We start from the raw sequence: 19662 nt of genomic DNA, 5'->3' as shown, positions 1-19662 counted from the left end.
ACCTTAGACCGGGAAGAGAAGGGTCCTGTGTGGGATTGGAAGCATGACACCCGCCTGGCAGAATGATTACACAGCTGGTCAGTACTTACATGCTCGGGTCCCGTACCTCTGCTTGAGTAAAACCACCTTTTAGGGGCACCTGGGTGGCTCAGATGGTTGAGGGTCCTATTGATTTCAGCTCTGATATAGATCTCACAGTTCCTGGGATCCAGCCCCACATCTTGGGATTCTTCCCCTGCCTTCTTCCCCACGTGCTCACATGTGCCCTCTTTCAAAATATTTTTTTTATGTGATTACACAGCAAACACCAGGGTTTTCATCCACACTGGGAGGGAGGGGGGCCACCTCCCACCCCCAGCCAGGGTTCCTGGAAGTGCTGCTATGTTCCTGGCTCCAGAGCAGATAGTCCCAGGGGCCTGGAGAGAGGGATGTGTATCCAAAACAGTGCAGCTCTGATGTGGAAATGGGGGCAGAGGTCTCCCGGCACTGGGGCAGGGCCACCCTTCAAGGCCCCACAGTCCCTCAGAAGCAGGAAGGGCCTGGACCCTGGCTTGTCCTTGGAGCAGGTCCCTGGCTCAGCCTGCACCTCTTGGTGGTCACCCTGGTGAACCCCTGAGCTTTCCAGGCCAGCTTTGGGGTGTGCTTCATCCCCACTGTACCATACCTCCTGCCCCCTGCCGCTTCCAGCAGCTTCCCCAAGGTCTCAGTCAGAAGGCGCCTTGATCATCCTGATGGGGCCATAGTCTCTGCACTGTACATCCATCCAAGGCACTTGGGGGTTAGGGTCCCCATGTGCAAGAGAAGGTCAATTGGTCTAAGTCAAATTCAGTTAAATATCTCCTGTTGTCCTCTCTCCCAATACCCGGGTCTGGGCTCCCCTCCCCACCCCTTTGTGCGTGCTGTCCTGCAGCCTAGGCAGTCCTGTGCCCTCCGCCCCCGGTCCCCCATCAGTCCTCATTTTGAGCTTATGTAAACAATGTCTCCCCCCACCCCTCAAATAGGGCTGGGTCTGGACTGACCCCGCTCCACTGCTCTATCCTGTGCAGTCCCTCTGTCAGACACACCATTGGTGCCAAGTATGGGTGGCTGAGAGCACAGAGGCTGAGGGATGGACAGCATGACCCAGATGGTCCCGTCCTGGGGAAGCCCTGCTCTGGCTTCTCAGCCTGGGCCTGAAGGGGGTGGAGGGTGCAGTCCTGAGCCGCAGCCCAGACCTCCACAGCCCTGGCACCGGCTTCTGCCTAGGGTGTGGGTGTTCCTGAGAAGGCAGAGGCATCCCACCACCCCAGCACAGACCAGCCCCTTGTCTGGAAGGTGGGGTGAGGTGCAGGGCTGGCTCCTGGCTCCAAGCCAGACTATGCCTGCCCTACACTCCAGGAGAAAAATGCGGAAGGGTGTGAGGGTGACATCACAGGAGTGCTCCACCTGCTGGGGCAATTAGCAGGGGGGGGGGGGGGGTAGGGGAGGGCCTGACTCTTACCCACGTAGAACCCTGGTTAGCTCCTAGCTATGGAGGGGCCGCCCCCGCGGGCGGCTAGGGCCTGGGCGTCAGGTTGGGGTCTATAGCACTAGTGTTAGCTCTGGGAGTTGTGTGTGATTCGCCTCCAGCCCTAGATACTTATGAGTCAGTCTGTGGATGAGTCCTGGGGTCCTTGCCCTGGGGCGAGCTCCTCAGTGTCCTGAGTGGGTGTTGTAGGTGGGCCCCTCAGGAGCGAGGCGGTGACTGCCCCTCGCAAGTCTCCGGATTTGTACGAGGCTCTCGGGTCCCCAGACTCCGCGCGCCCCAGGCCTGCGCTCCCCCTCCCTACACCCCTGGGCCACTGTGTGTTCCCTCCAGCTTTCCGGCGGCCGGGCACTGGGTCTCGGGCCCGGGGGCGGGGCCCCAAGGCCCCCGGAGGGCGCGGCCGTTCCCCGCGCGCTCCGATTGGGCGGCGCGTGCTGGCCCCGCCCCCGCCCGCCCCCACTAAAAACACCGCCTCCGCCACTGCCAGGCACAGCGTCTCCGCCTCCGCAGGCGGGGACCCGAGCTAAGGCGACCGCGGGCCCGGCCCGGCCCCGGAACGAGCGGGAGCGCGCGGCGCGCAGCGAGCCCCGGAGCCCGGAGGGCCGCAGCGATGTTCCCCAAGGAGGCGACGTGGAACATCTCGTTCGCGGGCTGCGGCTTCCTGGGCGTCTACCACATCGGCGTGGCCTCCTGCCTCCGCGAGCACGCGCCCTTCCTGGTGGCCAACGCCACGCACATCTACGGCGCCTCGGCCGGGGCGCTCACCGCCACGGCGCTGGTCACCGGCGCCTGCCTGGGTGAGGGGGCGGGGCGGGGATCCGGCGCGGGGTCCTGCCTGGGCGAGGGGGCGGGACAGGGGGCCTGCCTGAACGAGGGGGCCGGACAGGGGTCCTGCCAGGTAAGCGGACGGGACAGGGGGCCTGCCTGGGTGAGGGGACGCGGCCGGGATCCGGCAGGGGTCCTGCCGGGGTGAGCGGAGGCCGGGCGGATGTTCTTCCAGAGGGTAGAGCGTCCCCCGCCCCGCCCCGTCCGCTCTGGGAAGCTGGCAGGGGCGCGGGTCGGGTGGGGAGGGGTCTTTTGCCCGCGCCCAGGACCCGGGTGGAAGGTCCGAGCCCGGGCGCCGGCCCGGGGGCGGGGCCTGGTTTGTTTTGCATCGAGGTGCCCAGGGATTGGGGTGGGGCCACGCGCGCCTCTGGGGCCGAGGCTCTGGCCTTTCAGGGCGCAAAGGCTGGAGGAAGGACAGGTGCAGCAAAAGGTATTTCATTGGAAAGAGAAAGTAACTCGTGGGCGGGACCGTGAGAGTCGGGGGAGGGGCCCCGGTAGCCCGGCAGTGGCCCAGGTCACTGTGTCCTGGGGCTATGCTGTTCCTGGGGCCCTGTATGGGGTGGCCTCTGAAGAGTATTTGGGTACCGTAGCCTGGTGCCTCCCAGGGCATCTGGAGGAGGAACTTGGCCGGTAGGGCCTGGACAAGGCAAACTCTTCCCCACCCTCTCCCTCGTTGCCCACCGCCCACTGTGGGCCTGGGTTCCCAGGTGTGGCCAACCCACTCTCCTGGGGTGAGGGGTGCTTCCGGGCCCTCCAGCCTCTCCAGCGGTAGTGCAGAGGTGGGTGTGCACCGGGATGGCCTCCTCTACTCACAGGCACTTCAGGCAGGCGCGTCAAGTGCTGTTTACAGCACACTGAGTACTTCAGGAGTCCTGGGAAAGGTGCCCAGCCCCCAGCTACTAGGGCAGCCAGGGTGACAGAAGGGTCAACAGGTCCTTGAATGCCCTGCCCAGCAGGAGCCTGTCTGTGGTTCTCTACTGCCCCCTTCCAGTGACCTTTGCCCTGAGGGGCTGGGGTAGAAGGAGCACAGCTCCGCATCCTTGGGACCTGGGGGCCCTGCCCCTCCCTCTCTGGAAGCCGTCCAGCCAGTGTCTGTCATACCTGCGTGCTGGCCTCAGGCCACACCTGACTTACTGCTGTGGAGGTGGCTCCCAGGACACCCCCTCTTACCCCCAAGGAGCCTCTTTTTCAGGAGCGGTCTTGGGCAGCTACAGTCTCCACAGCATGGCGGGCTCTGTCCAAGAAGAGTGTCGGGGGTGCTTTCTCAGGGGCAGTGGGACCCCACTCTTTCCAATCCCATGCCCACAGGCCTGTGCTGGACTCCCTGGGTCTGGCCAAGTGTGTGAAGGCTAAGGCTGGTCAGGGTTGAACCTCTGCCTCCCCCCCACCCCCCCTTCACAGGCTGGGGGCCACGCCAGGTCAGGCCCAGTGACTCATGGATCAGGGCAAGCAGTTGGGAAATACTGGGCAGAGGGAAGGCCTTGGCCCCAGCTGTCTGCCCTCCAGGGGTGGTAGCCTACCTCTGTCTCTCTGGGGGCAGGAAGCAAGAGTCCCCATCATGGGCCAGGCCTCGTGATGGATACTGGGAGTTCTCCAGGGTAGATGGCGGTGCCGTGGCTGTGCGTGCTGTGGCTCTGGGCACGGAACCATGGGGTGGTGGCAAGCCCTGACTGTTGGCCCTGCTCACCCAGGCGAGGCAGGTGCCAACATCATCGAGGTGTCTAAGGAGGCCCGGAAGCGGTTCCTGGGTCCACTGCACCCCTCCTTCAACCTGGTAAAGACCATCCGTGGCTGCCTGCTGAAGACCCTGCCTGCTGACAGCCATGAGCGCGCCAGCGGGCGTCTGGGCATCTCCCTGACCCGCGTCTCTGATGGCGAGAACGTCATTATATCCCACTTCGGCTCCAAGGACGAGCTCATCCAGGTGGGCCGTGGTGGGCCGCATCCCGCATCGGGCACCGTAGGAGCTCAGGGTCCCTGCTCACCACGCCCTCTCTGTCCCTGCCCCACAGGCCAACGTCTGCAGTACCTTCATCCCTGTGTACTGCGGCCTCATCCCTCCGGCCCTCCAGGGCGTAGTGAGTATCCCCGGGGCACCTTTCCTGGGCGACCAGAGTTGTTCCCTGGGCAGGCGGTGGGACGAGGCAGTGGGGAGGAGGAAGGGCAGCGGTGCCTCCCCCCCCCCCCCCCCAGCCTGTTGCCTCACTTCCACGTTACTCAAGAGCCAGGCGGGCCCCCTGGAGATGCATACTTCCTGTGGCTGTCTCTGCCCCTCCCCAAGGTCTGGCCATCTGTTCGGCAGCCCGTGGCCAGTGCCCAGTGGGTGAAAGGAAATAGCCACGGGGTGGGGCCCGAGGTGGCCCAGTGGGTTAGCCAGCTCAGTCCTCAGGCCTCTCCCTGTGTGGCCGTGTGTCCCGCAGCGCTATGTTGATGGCGGCATCTCAGACAACCTGCCACTCTACGAGCTCAAGAACACCATCACCGTGTCCCCCTTTTCGGGAGAGAGTGACATCTGCCCACAGGACAGCTCCACCAACATCCACGAGCTCCGGTTCACCAACACCAGCATCCAGTTCAACCTGCGCAATCTCTACCGCCTGTCCAAGGCCCTGTTCCCGCCCGAGCCCACGGTGAGCCCTTCGCCAGGGGCCCCGCTGAGCCTGTCCCGGCCCAGTGCCAGGGGAGCGAGCTGCCGGAAGGCCTCTCCTGAGGGACCAGGCAGAGGTGGGCGCTGCACAGACTCTCCATTGAGGCCCCCCGTCCAGCAGCCCGGATCCCTGTCACCTTGGCGGAAGGAAGGGGCTGTGGGGGCTCCAGAGGGCGGAGCAGGGCACCCCGGCTCTCTCCTGGTGCCTCCCCGCTCCTATTCATCGTCCCCCTGCCTTAGGTGCTGCGGGAGATGTGCAAGCAGGGTTACAGGGACGGGCTGCGTTTTCTGAGGCGCAACGGTGCGTGGGTGCCCCCTGGAGCAGGCGTGGGTGCGGTGGGCGGGCGTGGTGGCTCCTCGCCCTTGCCCCTGCTCCCGTGCTGATCACCTGTCTGGGGGGTCCCCACCCAGGCCTCCTGAACAGGCCCAACCCCCTGCTGGCGCTGCCCCCGGCCCGCCCCCGTGCCCCCGAGGATGAGGATGTGGAGGAGGCCCAGGGGGCCACAGAGAGGGCCCTAGCGGAGGGCCCCTTGCAGCCACCCCTGGAGGACCACATCCTGGAACATCTGCCTGCGAGGCTCAATGAGGGTGTGTGCAGCTGGCGTGGGGGATGGGGGTCCCTGGCTGGTGGGGAGCAGAGGAGCGGGGAGGGCCTGGCTTCCCCGGCTGCTGGTCAGCGTCCCTCCTGCGCCCACCCCCAGCCCTGCTGGAGGCCTGCATAGAGCCCAAGGACCTGCTGACCGCCTTCTCCAACATGCTGCCTGTGCGTCTGGCCACAGCCATGATGGTGCCCTACACTCTGCCGCTCGAGAGCGCTGTGTCCTTCACCATCCGGTGAGGGGAGTAGGGGGCTTGGGCGGGGACCGTGGGGGACCAGACTTCGTCATCCGTGAGTGGTGGACACCGTGGGGAGAAGGCCGCTGGCGGGGGGGATGCGGCAGAGATGCCGGGTCGGGGGTCCCAGAAGCTGGGGCGCAGGCCGGGGTGGGGTGGGCGTGGGGGCGGGGGAGGAGCCATGGGCCCTGAGGCCACGCCTCCCGTCCCCGCCCAGCTTGCTGGAGTGGCTGCCTGACGTCCCTGAGGACATCCGGTGGATGAGGGAGCAGACCGGCAGCATCTGCCAGTACCTGGTGATGCGTGCCAAGAGGAAGCTGGGAAGCCACCTGCCGTCCAGGTGAGCCCCCCTCACTGTTGTGTCTCCCCCAGGCCTGAAGCCCCAGGGGCCGCCTCTAAAGCCCTCCCGCCCTCCATCCCTCCCCACCTGCAGGCTGTCGGAGCAGGTGGAGCTGCGCCGCGCCCAGTCACTGCCGTCTGTGCAGCTGTCCTGTGCCACCTACAGCGAGGCACTGCCCAGCTGGATGCGCACCAGCCTCTCGCTAGGGGACGCGCTGGCCAAGTGGGAGGAGTGCCAGCGCCAGCTGCTCCTGGGCCTTTTCTGCACAAACGTGGCCTTCCCACCCGATGCCCTGCGCATGCGCGCCCCCGCCAGTCCTGCCCCTGCGCCCCCACAGCTCCCACCCGGCTCGCCCCCTTGCTGAGTGTTCCCCCCACCCCACCCTGCTCCGCCCTTCCCCAGCCCCCTGGGGTCCCGGTGCTGAGGGCTGGGTCCCCCAGCTTCCCTGCCCCGTGAGGTGGGGGCCCTGGGGCGGGCTGAGATCCCCCCTCCTGGGCCTCTCTCCATGACCACCGCAGGAGTCAGGACAAGGGGCCCCTCACAGCTGCTAGAAGGGGACTTGCCGTCGACCCCTCCACCGACCACTCTGTTGCTGCGCTGAAGAAAGAGGGGTACCCCTCCCCTCACCTGTGCCTTTATCTCCCCCTCAGGCCCTGCCCCAGGGCTGGGGAGGAGGGCTGGGCTGCACCCCACCCCCCGCCCCCCCCAGCCCAGCCCAGCCCAGCGTCCCCCAGTCCGAGCAGTATTACTCCCTAGAGCTTTGCACCTGCGCCTCCCTCATTCGGCAAGTTTTGCCAGAGAAGAACGTTTGTGAAGAATTATTTATTTTCGCCAAAGCAGATATAATAAATGCCACAGCTCGGCCCCGCCTCTCTCACTGCGTGTGACTCCCGGGCCACAGGGGCCCTACTGTCCTCCAGCCTGGCATTCCGGGCCTGAGGCCTTCCCCTAAAGGCCCTGGTGGGCCCAGGTTCTAGCCCACTTCTCCGCCTGGGACTGCTGTGTTTGCCTCACTTTGCCCGGAGGTGTGCTGCCCGACCCTTGGGCACAGCTTTCCAAGGGCCGGCGGAAATGCCGGGACCAAGATCCTCACTAAATAAAAACTGAGAAATGCTTACCAAAGGTGGTGTCCGCATCTCCACTCCATGGTGACACAGGTGGTGTGGGGCTGACCTCAGGCTGGGAGGGCGGTGGAGGGCGAGGTTCCCAAGCTGAGGCCTGGGGACCTGGGAGCCACGGGGCCTGCCCCACTGTGGGCATGTGGCACAAGGCTCTTCGCAGGGCGCTGGGCCTCCCCTTATCAAGGCAAACCTCACCGGCCAGTGCACACACATTCTCCATCGCGTGTCCCCCTCCCACCACACCCCTATGACCCCTGCAGATACGTAGGTCGGGTCTGGAACGTCAGGCAGGGTGAGGTCTGACCCAGAGGAGGCTGGACCTTGTTCTGTGGGACATGGTTTCCTGAAGGCGTCCTCTGCCCTGGCCAGTCTGAGGGGGTGCAGCCAGCCCTTCCTGGTGACCAAAAAGGGCCCATGGGGGAGGGGCACTGGAGCAGAGCCGGGTGGTTGGCTGGCTGTCCGGAGCTCTTGGGCGCTGGCAGGCCCCGGCCAACAATAACGGTAGGGACTGCACGACTGGGAGAGCCGGCCGGGCAGGTCCCCGGTGCCGGGAGCCGCCCCCCGCTCGCTCTCCAGTTCCCGTCCCGTAGGCCCAACCTGTTCTAGTTCAGCAGGATCCCAGGCCCCTGCAGGAGCAGAGGCCTCCAGACCCCCGACCACCTCCCAGGTGGGTTCAGGGGCTGGGCTGGGGCTGGGGCTGGGGCTGGGGCGGGGGGGCCTTCCGCAAGAGAATGGGGTCTCTCCCCCGGCAGGAAGGTCACGTGCGAGTCCCGCCCAGCTCCCTCTCCCAGCTCGCCCGCAAGGGGAACCGGAGTCAAGGCTGTGCCCCAAAAGGACAGCTTGGGGGCAGGCCACCATGGGCGGGGGTGGGGGCTCCTTTGCGCCCCCACCCCACTTGTACACGCCTTACGCCGAGGCAGCGGATGCACGCACCATTTTGTAATATATTCCCTGCTAACTGTTGAACCACGGGAAAGACCACAACTGGGGAAGCATAGGCAGAGTGCCCGCCCCCACTCCTGGCGATGACCGTTGAAAATACCTTGCTCTGCCTCCTGCCCGGCTTGGTCCTGCACACACTTTTTTGGCGCCTTAAATCGGGATCCTCGGGACAGCCCCACCCTACTCGCCTCGGCCCTGCTCAGGAGGGGTTCCCAAGCCACCGGGGTCATCTCCGCCCCGACGTGAACTCAGCTCTGCCGGGACAGACGCGGGGGGCGGCTGGGGGCCGCACGCGGGGGCCGGGCAAGGAGTAGGAGGCCGGGGCCGCGCGGAGAGGCGGAGACACGGCGACAGTGGCGGCGGCGGCTCCGCCCGGGGCCGCCCACGCCGGGGTCTCCGTTTCCCGCGGGGCAGCAGCAGCCGCTCCGCGCCCGCGCCCCCCGCCGCCTTCCCGGAGGAGCCGCGGGGCCTCGCGGCAGGTGCGGCGGCGCAGCTCGCAGGTAGGCGCCTCGCGGGTCCCGCCGCCGCGCCCCACCCTGCGGTCGCCGAGGGACGCGCCGACCCTCCGGTGCCCGGGAGGGGCCGAGCGGCGGTGGGCGCGGCGGTTGGCGGGACCCGGCCGGCCAGTGGGCCCCGCTCCCCCGGCCCGGCGCCGCGCAGCTTCCGGCTGGGATGGACCTCTGGCCCCGGGGAGCCCGCGGGCCGCCGGTGGGGGTGGCGCTCCCGCAGGGGTGAGGCGACGGCGTGCGGGGGGAGACGACTCCGGTCCCCCGACCGCCTCCTCCCGCCCTTCCTCACACCTGCCCTCTTTGGACACTGCGCCCTCCTGCCGCTCCTGGAGTATGGGCGCGGAGGGAAAATTAGGGTCCCGGACGGAGGGGAGAGGATCCCAGAATCCCCCAGGCTGGGGGTTAGCTTTGGGAAATCCGGGGCCTGGGCGCCCGGGGGGACCACAGGTGGGTCTGATTAGGGGGCGGAGCGCCATGCGGGGTGGGAGGTGGGGGGGCTGAGGAGGTTGCAGCGACCCGGAGGGGGCAGAGGGGCCTCGTGCCAGGGGGAGGGCCATCAAGCCTAGAATCTGGCGCGTTCCCGGCAAGGCCAGTGGAAGTCACCGGTGCTCCAGGCTGAGACCCTGCACCCGCACCCCTTGGGGCCCGGGGCCCGGAGGGAGGGGCGGCGGCAGAAGGGCAGGAGCAGACACCGCCTGCCGGCCGCCCGGCGGCCGAGGGCGCTGAGGCCCAGACTCGGGGGCTAGGACCCGGCCGGGACTGTCTGAACGCTCCAGCTGGCCCGGCCCGGTCAGCCAGGTCTCCAGGTGCCCACCTTCAGGGCCTGCTCAGCTCCTCCCCTCGCTGGCCAGTCCGTCACCCAAGCTCTCTCCCCTCAGCGGCCCCGGAGCCCCTACCTCCTTATTTTGCATCACAAGTTTCTCCTGTAGCTGCCTCCCCACCCTCACCACTCCCCGCCACCCCACTGCGGGTTGCCCCTCCCCCAGGTCCTCTCCTGAACCGGCTCCCCTCCCCCCCACGCAGCCTCCACAGGCCGTGAGCCTGCCCCACCCCACCCACGACACCCCTGTCTGCAGCACGGTTCTGCCCCCAGCTACCTTCCTCTCTGGACCTCTGTGGAGCCTTCTCCCGCCTTCCCGCCTGGTGGAAGGAGGCCCCGCTGCTCACTCCGGGACCCCAGCACCCCAGCCTAGCCCTCACCCACAGCCTCTCTGCCTTCCCTTCTCCCTTCTCGTTTCTGCTTAGGCCCTGACTCTTCCTTGGCTTTTGCAGCACGTGATGGCCGAGACCCCCACTCCCAAGGCCAGGCCCCGGAAGCCCGGGGCCGGGGAGGACCGGCAGGAGGAGGGAGAGGAAGAAGGGGGCTCCGGGAGGCCACGGGCAGAGACGCTGGAGCAGGCCCAGGAGCTGTTTCTGCTGTGTGACAAAGACGCCAAGGGCTTCCTCACACGGCATGACCTGCAGGTGAATCCCCAGTCCCAAGAGGCTGCCCAGCCGGGGGCGACCTTGGCTACTCAGCCCTGCCACCCTTGCCTGGCTAGGGCCTGCAGAACGACGTGCCCCTCACACCGGAGCAGCTAGAGGCTGTGTTCGAGAGCCTGGATCAGGCCGGCACCGGCTTCCTCACGGCTTGGGAGTTCTGCCTCGGCCTGGGTGAGCGGAGCCCCCCTCCCCCGCCCCACCCCGTTGCCCAGAGACCCTCCGGTGGCACATGTGGCTCTGGAGTCCACAGCAGACACAGATGGCGGCCTGTGACTCTCCGTCGTGTCCCTGCGGAACACACACTAGTGTCAGTGCACACAGGCCCCTGAGGAAGCCCCCCCCACCGCCAGGCGATGTATGGAGCTGCCCCTCCTGCTACCCGACCCCCTCCCATCCGTGCCAAACCCAGGTGGGGCCGGGTGCCAGGCTTGCCCCGTTCTGGCCCGGCTGTCACCTCCCATTCCTAAGCCACGAGTCTGACCAGGATAAGGAAAGAAAAACAGGAAACTGGGCTCAGAATAAGGACAGGATGTGTGTGTGTGTGTGTGTGTGTGTGTGTGTGTGTGTGTGTGTGTGGTGGGGGGTGGTGAGTGGCGGCTGAGCCAGGGTGCTAACCTACAGCTTTGATAATCTTACCTTCCCATGCCCACAGGGAAGTTTGTGGGGGTGGAGTCAGCCCAGAGCACACCGCCCTCCCAGGCTCCAGAGGAAACCTTCGAGTCGGGCTGGTCAGATGTGCAGGGCACTGGGGGCTCCCTGGAAGAAGAGGAGGAGGAGAGATTCCGGGAAGCGCTGGAGCAGCTGGGGGTGGCCCCAGTCCTGGGCGAGTGAGTTGGCGCTGACTCGGCCCCCAGTTCCCTCCTCTGCTGCCTCCCCCTCTGCATGCTGCCTGTCCACACTGCCCCGCGTGTCTGTTCCAGCCGGGGTCCCTAGGCTGGGACGGGCCCAGTCGTTCTCCGTCAGCTGTGACACCTGGGAGGGGCTGAGCGTGATTTCCCGCAAAATTTGCATTTCAGGAGGCGAACGCGGCTGGTCTATCCAGGGCTGCAGGTGTCTCCAGACGGCTTACCCTTAGGGATGGGGTCAGGGAGCCCCCGCTTCAGCCTCAGCCCCTGTCCTCCCCCTGCAGGCAGCGAGCGGTGCGGACATTCTGGACCCGATTGCAGCGCGAGCGACCCGAGCTGCTGGGCTCCTTCGAGGACGTTCTGGTGCGCGCGTCGGCCTGCCTGGAGGAGGCAGCCCGAGAGCGGGACGGCCTGGAGCAGGCGCTGCGGCGGTGAGGAATGGGGCCTGGGCGGCTGGGCTCGGGAGGCGGTAGAGGCGAGACTGGGGTCTGTGGTGCCGGCGGGCTCAAACAGCAGTCCCCGCCCCACTCCGTCCTCGAAGGCGGGAAAGCGAGCACCAGAGGGAGGTGCGGTGTCTGTACGAGGAGACGGAGCAGCAGCTTCGCGAGCAGCGCCAGCGTCTCCGGAGTCAGGTGGGCCCCAAGCCCCGCCCCCGCCCCGGCCCAATCCCAGACGCGCTTGTCTCATGGCCCCGCCCCCTCAAAATTGGCTCCACCCGGCCCCTCTCCCGGCGCGTGCCCCTCCCCCGCCCGCCTGGGCTCAGGAGCTCCCCGCACATCCCAGGACCTCCCCCGGGAGGAGCGCACAGGCCTCCTGGAGCTGGAGCTGCAGGACCGCGAGCAGGAGCTGGAGCGGGCAGGCCTGCGGCAGCGGGAGGTGAGTGGCCCCCCACCCGCCCCTGCAGGGTTGGGGTGCTGACAGACCCAGCGCGGGGCCCTATCCCCGCCGTCACCCGTGCACTCTCTGGTACACTTGAGGTCCCGGTGCCTCAGTGTCCCCGACCCCGGAATTACTGGGAGTCAGGGGCAAGCGCAGCACCCCGAAGAAGAGGTGGAGGGGTCCTCCCCAGCTTGCACTGCCCCCCCACCCCCCGCCCACATCCCGCAGCTGGAACAGCAGCTGCAGGCCCGGGCCAGCGAGCAGCTGGAGGTGCAGGCGCAGAACGCCCAGCTGTGGCTAGCCAACGAGGCGCTACGAACGCAGCTGGAGGGGACGCAGGAGCAGCTCCACAGGCTGGAGGGCGACTTGCGGAGCCGCCAGGAGCAAGCCCTACGGTGCCTGGGAAGCGGGGGGTGGGGGGGGGAGGCGGACCATCAGGGGCGGGCCCGGGGAGGGGCTGCGGCCGGCGGGTGAGGCGGGGCGGGGCGGGAATAGCTTTGGGGGCTCGGTCCGGGCCACTCCCATCCCCATCCCCCGTCCCGGCCCAGCCCTCAGGGTCTGCGTGGGTCAGGGTCGTGGGGCGCGCCGAGGAGCCTCCCGGCACCCAGGTCATCACCTCTCTCTTGCAGAGATGTGGTCGCTGTGTCGAGGAACATGCAAAAGGAGAAGCTCAGCCTCCTGCGGCAACTGGGACTCCTCAGGTGCGGTCAGGCGCAGGCCGGAGGGGAGGGGCCCCACACAGTTTGGGGTATCCTAGCTCTCAAACGTTCCCGACCACGGCCTCATCCTGTTGGGAGGCAGTCCGTCCTCATGTCTGTCCCCCATCCCTCGGGGGCATCCACAGCCAGGCACCCCGTCTGAGGGACAGCAGAGCCCGCATTCCCCCCTTGCCCCAGGAATGCTGCCTCTCAGAGCCCTTGGACTCCCCTTCCCCAGGGAGCTGAATGCGAGGCTACGGGATGAGAGGGATGCTTGTGAGGCCAAGCGGTTAGCCAGCGGTCGAAGGAAAGCTCTGGCCATGGCTCGCATGCCGGGCCCCACGTGCTGCTGTTGCTGCTGCTGCAGCTGGGCTCGCCCCCCAAGATGTGGTTCTGGCCACCTTCCCAGTGCCCGCTGACCATCCCCCAGAGACTCACTGGGCATCCCTCGGAGAGGCCACCCCTCGAAGGCGAGGCGTCATGGCCCATCCAGCATTCGGGCTCTGCTCAGGGCACTGCAGGCCTGCCTGCATGCAGACATGAAGGAACTACCCAGGGAGTGGTGGGGCGGTCGGAGTCTCACGTGCCCCCCTGCGGGGCCTCATCCTGTCCCATCCCATCAAATCCATCTCTGACCAGCAGAAAAACTCCCTCCTCCTAATAAAGTCCATTGACTGCACCGTGACCTTCTCAGCCTGTGTGTCTGTGCGTCACAGCATTTCCCTGGTACGCACATGAGGTATCCATGGTACTCTCAAGGCAACTGGACAGTACACGTGTGGCACATGTCCTGAGGTGCTGGGGTTGTGGATGTTCCTGCCTGTCTCTGGTCATGCCTTCAAGCCCTCACTGTCCATTCAAGCTGAAGCCCTGTGGGGCCCTCTGTGGGAACCAGGGGACCGAGGCCCATTGTCTGGGCCCGCTCCCGGCCCCAGTTGACAATCCCCTCCCCATACCCGTCCTCACACAGCCCCAGGTGGACCAGCTCAGCCCACTGGAGTTGAGCCAGTCCTGAGTGGGACCTCCTGGGGCAGTCCTGCGGCCGCTTCCCATGCCCGTCCCTCCTCCACCCCCTCCCATCACCCCACCCCGCCCTGCCACCTCCCTGGAAGTGGGGAGCTGCTGGCCAGACCGTGAACCATGGGCAAGGAGCTGGGGACCACTATCCATGGAGAGCTTCCGAATGACTGCAGAATCTGACCCACCCTGCCTGGGTCTGGGAATGAGCCTGGTGGGTTGGGAGTCGCCTCGCCTTCCTTACTCCCACTGCGGGTGTCCCAACCCAGCAGGTCAGAAGGCTCGGCCCTGTCTACCCCACCCCTTTCCACCCCTCCCAGGACCAATGCCTTCCAGACTGGACTGCTCCTGGCAGGGACCCCAGGCCTCCACTCCAGGCTGTCCTCCATACTGCACCTAGAGCAACCGCACTCCTGCATCTGACCGCACCCCCAGACCCTACCCCACCAAGCCAGCATCTGTTCCGCCGGCCCTGCAAGCCTCCGGGTGGCCCTGCGTTGTGGGGAGAGAACGGGCCTGGGCCTGGAGGAGGGCCTGCTGGCCTGGCCGCCGCCTCCACCGCCCCCAGCCCAGCTCCTCGGCCTCCCGAGGGCGTGAGCCCCGGCTGGGCTGCGGGCGCCCCCGGGTGCAGCACGCCCGCCTCCGCAGTCGCGGGCGGACCCCAGCGCCCGCACCGGCGGGCGTCCCCGCCGCCCGCCCTCTCGGAGCACTGCCGAGACCTGCCCTGTGTCTGCCGCCGGGGGCGGGGCCTGCAGGCCGGGGGCGGGGCGCGTCTCACTCCCGGGCCCGCGACCCGCCGCGCAGTCTCCGCGTTCCGAGCAGCCGCCCCCACCCCCCCCGCGCCCGGACTCCGACGCGTGGCCGGTGAGTGCGCCGCCTGGCTGGGCGGGCCGGGAGGGGCCGAGTGTCCCGGGACCCTGCGCGGCCCGGCCCCGGAGGCCCGGCTGCGGGCGCCGGGAGGCCTGGTCCCGCCGGCCGGCAGCAGTCCCCTCCCGGCCCTTTCCGGAGCGGGACGGAGTCGGCGCCCGGGGCCGGGCGCCTCCTGGGCCTTCGCACAGGCCTGGCGGCCCCTACGACCCCACCCGAGCATCCTAGTCATTGTCTCTGGACACCGGTGCCCGTCCCTCCGCCGGGGTGCGGGTGGGCGCGCCGCGGGCTCGCCCGGGCGGGGACTCCTCCTCGGGCCTGGCTGGCGCCGAGTGCGGGGCTGCCCTGCTTGGGGCGTGGGCCGCGGGCCGCGGGCCGCGGGCCGCGGCGGGCCCGGCTGAGTTGCAGGGGCCAGGGCGGGGCGGCTCGGTCCCGGGCCGCGGGAACTATTTCTGGCCGGCGCCTTCCCAGGGGGCTCACATCCGCCAGGCACTCCCGGAAAGAGGGGCCCCTCCTCCGCCCGCCGCCCGCGCGTGCGGGAGAATCAGCCTCCTCAGAAGGCTGGGACCTCACCACGGGCCCAGGAGCAGCCTGCGGGCACGTGAGGCCCCCGTAAGCCCAGCTCCAACCAAGGGGTCTGCGTCTGGTTTTTTGTTTTTCCCTTCCGAGGCCGAAGGAACCGCTGCTTGGTGGGCTAAGGGACGGTGGCGGGTCTGGCAGGAAGGCCCCGGGGCGGGGTGCTTGGAGAAGGCGGGTGGTCCCTCCCCGGATCACACTATGCAGAAATGTTTTCCGCCCTGCCCCGCCCAAGCACAGACCAAAATACCGGGCCTGGCCTCTCCCCTCCCTGCCTGCTCTGGAAACCCAGCTGGTCAGAGCCACTGCCAGGGGCGGCTGCAAGGACGGGTGACAGGCCCTTGCTGATCCAGCGTGGGCCAGACCGGTGACCTGTCCCTGCCCTCCCAGTGGTGCCTCCTAGGGAACTTCCGTCCACCTGTCTCAGAGAGGATCCGTCCTCACTAGCCAACCAGGTGAGCGCGGGGTGGGGCAGGTGAAAGTTCGGCTCTGAGTGGTGCTGTGTAGTCTGGAAACGTAGCCTGGGGCACTCAGCTGCCATCTGTGCCCCAGGGCCCTCTCCCCCCACCCCAGTGCGGACACCCCACAGGAGAGCAGGGAAGGGGTCCCTGGGGTGCCACTCGGGAGCTCCTGTAGCTTCACATCTTGCTGGGGCTGGTGGGACCGCCCCCTTTCCAGCAGAGAGGACCAGCAGAGGAAGTACCCCCAGGTCTGGGGGATGGGTTTCTGCGGGCTCCGCATGCCCAGAACCGCCTGTTCTCACCCTGGTGGGGAGGAAGGCAGGCCTGGCTTTTAACAGACACCTGAGGGGCTTCCCTGAGGCCATGGGGCTGGTAAGGGGCAGGTCCGTCCATCTGTGAGTGGCCTCCTCCTCCCCCCAGCAGCCGGTAGGTGCCTGCCAGCCTGCCGGCCTGTGATGTGGAGCCCCGGGAATGCTGTGTGTGTGTGTGGGGAGGCGGGTGGGGCCTGCATGAGCTCACCCTGAGGTACCTGCTGGGGCTTCTGACCCCGGCTGCCAGCAGGGGTGAGTCAGCCGGTGACGGTTGGAATCCTTCACGGCCCCCTGGTGCCCTGGGCTCTGGTCAGGGGAGCCAGGCCCTTCGGCCTTCAGCTTGGCTGTGGGCACTAGACATCCGCCCTGGCTGCGGTGGGGGGTGAGGGGTGGGGAGGGGCTCCCGAACTGCCCCTCAGGAAGCGTCCAGGTTCTCACGGATGCGTTGCCAGGACCTTCACTCGGGGCCAGTGGTGGGCTTGGCTTCAGCCAGGGGCTGGCCTGGGTGCCTGTGTCCCCTCCTACTGACCTCCCCTGGCCTCTCGGCCCCAGGATGGGGGAGTTCAACGAGAAGACCACGTGTGGCACCGTCTGCCTCAAGTACCTGCTCTTCGTCTTCAACTGCTGCTTCTGGGTGAGGAGTGGGCACCCCCTCCCGCTGGCCTCCGCCGCTCCCATTCCTGGTCCTTAAGGGGAACCCTGGCCTGGGGGCGGGCGTGCCGACCAGTGTGCGCTGCCCACAGCTGGCTGGTCTGGCCGTCATGGCGGTGGGCATCTGGACGCTGGCCCTCAAGAGTGACTACATCAGCTTGCTGGCCTCGGGCACCTACCTGGCCACAGCCTACATCCTGGTGGTGGCTGGCGTTGTTGTCATGGTGACCGGCGTTCTGGGCTGCTGCGCTACCTTCAAGGAACGGCGGAACCTGCTGCGCCTGGTTAGCAGGGCACCGGGCTGCTGCTGGGGGGGGTGGGGGGCGGGCTCTGGGGCCCCGGTGAAAAAGGGAATGGTGGGGGTCGAGTGTGACGCCGCAGGACAGCCTCTGCGGTGCTCACCTGTGCCAGGGGCGGGGGGCATCCCTGCATCCCAGCTCGGCCAGCCGAGGGGAACTGTCAGGGAGTGCCAGCACCCACCCACTGCCATGAGCCCTCTGTGGCCACTTGGGATCTGAGGTTGGGGGCTCTGCTCTGTCGTGTCTGGGCGCCAGGAGTCCTCACGGGACAGGGGTGTCTGCGTCCAACCCAGCTAACCGTCCCCGCCCCCCCACCCCCCAGTACTTCATCCTTCTCCTCCTCATCTTTCTGCTGGAGGTCATCGCTGGCATCCTGGCCTACATCTACTACCAGCAGGTGAGGGGCCTAGACAGGCCACGCGGGGACGCACACACGCGGGGACACAGACACACACGCGGAAACGTGCCCGTGCAAGGGCACAGATGGGCACGTGAGACAGGCACACACGCTTGGAAGGACACACGCTCCCCCTCCCCCATGTTCCAGAGGCCCCTGGGGGGTAGGGGCTCACAGTGCGGACGGACAACTTGCCTGTAGCGCCCAACAGGCCCACTTGGGGCTCATGCAGGGAGGAAGGTGTCCATGGGACCTGGAGCTCCCTCCCTGTCCTCAACCCTGTCCACGGCCACCCGGGACACTTGTCCAGCCCAGCCCCTCCCCAGCCAGCATCTGGCCCTAGCTCTGCTTGGAGACCCTCCCCCCACCTGCCCCCGGTCTGTCCCTGCCTCCACGTGCCCCAGCTTGGAGGGTCTTGGATTGTTCTGCTGAAGCTGTCCCCTCACCCCCAGCTGAACACAGAGCTCAAGGAACACCTGAAGGACACCATGACCAAGCGGTACCACCAGCCAGGACACGAGGGTGTGACCAGTGCAGTGGACAAGCTGCAGCAGGAGGTACGTGGGCACCACGGGGGTGGGTGTGCACACCCCTGCGGGCCCCCCTGGGCCCCTGAGGGAGTCCCTGCCCCAGGGGCTCAGCCCAGGCCGCGTTGCCGCTGCAGTTCCGCTGCTGTGGCAGCAACAACTCCCATGACTGGAGGGACAGCGAGTGGATCCGCTCCGGCCAGGCGGGTGGCCGCGTGGTTCCCGACAGCTGCTGCAAGACTGTGGTGACCGGCTGCGGGCAGCGGGACCACGCCTCCAACATCTACAAGGTGGAGGTAGGTGCCTGGGCTCCCCGGTGAAGGGCTGAGGAGCCGCGGCAGCCCCGGGTGCCGGGGGCCCACCCGAGGGGCCGGACTCGCCCACCTTTGGCACCTTACCCCTCCCCCGCCAGGGTGGCTGCATCACCAAGCTGGAGACCTTCATCCAGGAGCACCTGAGGATCATCGGGGCAGTGGGCGTTGGCATCGCCTGTGTGCAGGTTCAGGGGGGGGCGGGCAGGCCCCCACGGGTGCAGGGGACACGGGCGGCTGGTGGCCGTGCCCTGCTCACCCCGGCTCTGTGCCGCAGCTCTTCGGCATGATCTTCACGTGCTGCCTGTACAAGAGCCTGAAGCTGGAACACTACTGACCCTGCCGGGCGCCCCGCGAGTGCCGCAGCTTTGCCGCCTGACTACTGAGCTGACACTACTGACGGCCCCAGGGCCAGAGTCCCAGGACGCTGCTCCGTACCCTCTCCCCGCTCTGCCAGGGAGGTGGCGTTCTCACGTGTGCACCCCCGTGCTGCCACCGTGACCTCTGGGGACCCCCTCCCTCAGAGGGAGCTTCAAGTGCCTTTCTCTCCAGACCAGAGGACTGAGGCGGGGCCCTCCAGCTGCGGGGAGGGAGGAATACTCTGCCCGGAGTGGGGACACTGGGTTCTGACAGTCAAGTCCCTCTCTGCTTCTCCTGTGGGGCTGGGGCCCTGGGAGGGGGGGCCACCCCCCATGCCTGTGCTCCGCCAGAGGGGCTGGTTTGGGGTGAACTGGGCAGAAAGGGGCTGGCCCCCCTAGGGTGCTCCTAGACCCCTGGGCACACCTCTGCATGGTGGTCAGGGCATTGCCGGGTGGGGACAGCCGCAGGCAAAGAGTCCCAGATGCACCTGCCGCTGGGTTGCCTACCGCCACCCCTCCCACCCCCCAGCCCCGCTCAGGAAAGCCAAGCGAGCCCGGTCCTGTCCTGCAGGTCCTGTATCTGCCCTCCCAGTCAGGCCTCTGCTGCCCGAGCCCCTGCTTGGATTCCCCACCACTCCCCCCACTGAAAGGCCACAAGCTCACTTGTTCACGATCACCTCCCCTTGGCAGAAGCAGGGGGTTGTGGGTTCACTCACTGCTGTATCACAAATGCCTAGAACTGCTGCTGCCATGTGACAGGCACTCAATAAAAGTTTGTGGACTGAGTGGGCTTACTCCGTGAGCGACAGACCTGGTTCTGGTCCTCAGGGCCTTCTCTCCAACAAGGGGGACAGAACCCAGTCCCACAAGGGGCCAGGAGGGCGCATCCTGGTGGTCCCAGGCAGCCACGTGGGAGCCAAGGACTGATGGGACTCCAGGGCCGAGAGGCCAATGGCAGACAGCTGAGCACAGGCTGCTTGCAGAGCCTTGCCGGTTCTGGGACGGAAGAACGGTGGTGTGGCCAGAGCCTCATAGAGGCAACAGAGGCCTCGAACGCTGGTTTCTAAACCCCCTTCTGGCTCACGTAGGGATTAGGAAAGGGGGTGTGGGCTCAGGAATGAGGAAGGAGGCCTGAGCTTTGGCAGGACGTGAACTGGCAACAGAAGCCAAGGCTTAGGCCGTCTCCCCTGGGCAGACCCTACCTTCCTGCCACAGGTGTGTTTACTGGTTCTCAGAGGACCCCATGTCAGACATCTGGGC

General features: G+C 67.3%; 3 protein-coding genes across 8 annotated transcripts; all 3 read left to right on the top strand.

Annotated features, from left to right (window-relative positions):
- The first annotated feature begins 1983 nt into the window (after window positions 1-1983).
- Window positions 1984-7272, top strand: PNPLA2 (patatin like phospholipase domain containing 2). The gene is made up of 9 exons (XM_023240283.2): window positions 1984-2301; window positions 4021-4253; window positions 4342-4407; window positions 4750-4959; window positions 5217-5277; window positions 5388-5564; window positions 5678-5810; window positions 6028-6150; window positions 6244-7272. Exons 1-9 carry the CDS (start codon window positions 2115-2117, stop codon window positions 6512-6514), a joined length of 1461 nt encoding a protein of 486 aa, XP_023096051.1. The 5' UTR covers window positions 1984-2114; the 3' UTR covers window positions 6515-7272.
- A 533-nt stretch (window positions 7273-7805) lies between these two features.
- CRACR2B (calcium release activated channel regulator 2B) lies at window positions 7806-14181 on the top strand. Of its 4 annotated transcripts, none has more exons than XM_023240281.2 (10): window positions 7806-7938; window positions 9995-10186; window positions 10264-10375; window positions 10857-11031; window positions 11334-11480; window positions 11591-11681; window positions 11833-11925; window positions 12157-12323; window positions 12558-12629; window positions 12865-13305. In XM_023240281.2, the coding sequence occupies exons 2-10, from the start codon at window positions 10001-10003 to the stop codon at window positions 13043-13045; spliced, it is 1224 nt and encodes a 407-aa protein (XP_023096049.2). In that variant the 5' UTR covers window positions 7806-7938; window positions 9995-10000; the 3' UTR covers window positions 13046-13305. The 4 variants fall into 4 exon arrangements, with proteins under 4 accessions (XP_023096049.2, XP_023096050.2, XP_023096048.2 ...); XM_023240282.2 differs by lacking the exon at window positions 7806-7938 and adding an exon at window positions 8579-8713; XM_023240280.2 differs by lacking the exons at window positions 7806-7938; window positions 12865-13305 and adding exons at window positions 8721-9169; window positions 13964-14181.
- A 249-nt stretch (window positions 14182-14430) lies between these two features.
- CD151 (CD151 molecule) lies at window positions 14431-19188 on the top strand. Of its 3 annotated transcripts, none has more exons than XM_045039744.1 (9): window positions 14431-14507; window positions 15477-15541; window positions 16411-16492; window positions 16602-16793; window positions 17131-17205; window positions 17658-17762; window positions 17870-18028; window positions 18145-18231; window positions 18321-19188. In XM_045039744.1, exons 3-9 carry the CDS (start codon window positions 16412-16414, stop codon window positions 18378-18380), a joined length of 759 nt encoding a protein of 252 aa, XP_044895679.1. In that variant the 5' UTR covers window positions 14431-14507; window positions 15477-15541; window position 16411; the 3' UTR covers window positions 18381-19188. The 3 variants fall into 3 exon arrangements, with proteins under 3 accessions (XP_044895679.1, XP_044895678.1, XP_011285478.1); XM_045039743.1 differs by lacking the exon at window positions 14431-14507 and adding an exon at window positions 14868-15122 and having other exon boundaries at window positions 15327-15541; XM_011287176.4 differs by lacking the exon at window positions 14431-14507 and having other exon boundaries at window positions 15155-15541.
- The last annotated feature ends 474 nt before the right edge of the window (window positions 19189-19662 follow it).

The sequence above is a fragment of the Felis catus genome, chromosome D1 (genome assembly GCF_018350175.1).
Source record: "Felis catus isolate Fca126 chromosome D1, F.catus_Fca126_mat1.0, whole genome shotgun sequence".
In the NCBI taxonomy this organism is placed as follows: Eukaryota; Metazoa; Chordata; class Mammalia; order Carnivora; family Felidae; genus Felis; species Felis catus.
The sequence above is the reverse complement of the archived record's forward strand: the minus strand, read 5'-3'. Positions and strand labels throughout refer to the sequence as shown.